We start from the raw sequence: 725 nt of genomic DNA on the forward strand, positions 1-725 counted from the left end.
GTTGAGGCGAGCCGAGAGTAAATAGAAGCAGGAGCCCAAAATGGCGGAGCCGCCGAGCCCTGTTCGTGGCGCGGCGTCGCCCGAGCAGGAGCCGTTCGGCGCCAGGCCGGCCCCGGACGCGAAGGTTTCGCGTGGGTCCCAGCCAGCCGCCAAGAAGATGAAGGGAGCCGATGAGAGGAGCCTGAAGGGCGCGAAGCGCGTCAACGGTGAAGGGGGCGGTGGTGGCGGCGGCAACGGTGGGAGCGGCAAGCAGTCGCTGCCGCTGCCAGCGGTCGTGCCGAGCTACAGCAACCCCGCGGCGTGGGGCTTCCCCGCGCTCCCTCCCGGCCCTTCCGGGAGCGCGGGGGGCTTCGCTTTCCCTTCTCAGCTGCCCCGGAAGCTGCTGTCGCCCGCCGTTTTGCTGCCGTCGTCCGCCTCGCCCTCCTGTTCGTACCAGCAGCACCAGCACCGCCACCACCGGCACCGCCTGGCTCTGGCCGTCGAGGCGGGAGGCTGCGGTAGCGGCGGGGCGGCCGGTGCTGGCGGCGGGAGCGCCAAGCCGAAGAGGCCCAAGGAAAAGCGGGACAAGGAGAGGAGGAAGCACGGGGCCCTGCCCGTGGTCGCGGCGGTGGGAAATGGCGGCGGGGGCCTGAGCGCGGCTGGCCGGGAGGAGAACGGAGAGGTGAAGCTGCTGTTGCCGAAAGGTGAGGGGCGGGCGCCGCGGCGGTGCGCGGCCCGCGGCGGGG

At 72.8% G+C, this 725-nt stretch overlaps 1 protein-coding gene across 3 annotated transcripts in view; it reads left to right on the forward strand.

Annotated features, from left to right (window-relative positions):
- Positions 1–9: 9 nt before the first annotated feature.
- RSBN1L (round spermatid basic protein 1-like) overlaps positions 10–725 on the forward strand; it is a 51,856-nt gene continuing 51,140 nt past the window's right edge. For all 3 annotated transcript variants that reach the window (XM_010580926.1, XM_010580927.1, XM_010580928.1), the window contains exon 1: positions 10–683. In XM_010580926.1, the coding sequence (XP_010579228.1) occupies positions 41–683 (643 nt within the window). In that variant the 5' untranslated portion in view covers positions 10–40. The remainder of the gene's footprint in view (positions 684–725) is intronic.

The sequence above is a fragment of the Haliaeetus leucocephalus genome, unplaced genomic scaffold (assembly GCF_000737465.1).
Source record: "Haliaeetus leucocephalus isolate CR32 unplaced genomic scaffold, Haliaeetus_leucocephalus-4.0 Scaffold751, whole genome shotgun sequence".
NCBI classification, from domain to species: domain Eukaryota; kingdom Metazoa; phylum Chordata; class Aves; order Accipitriformes; family Accipitridae; genus Haliaeetus; species Haliaeetus leucocephalus.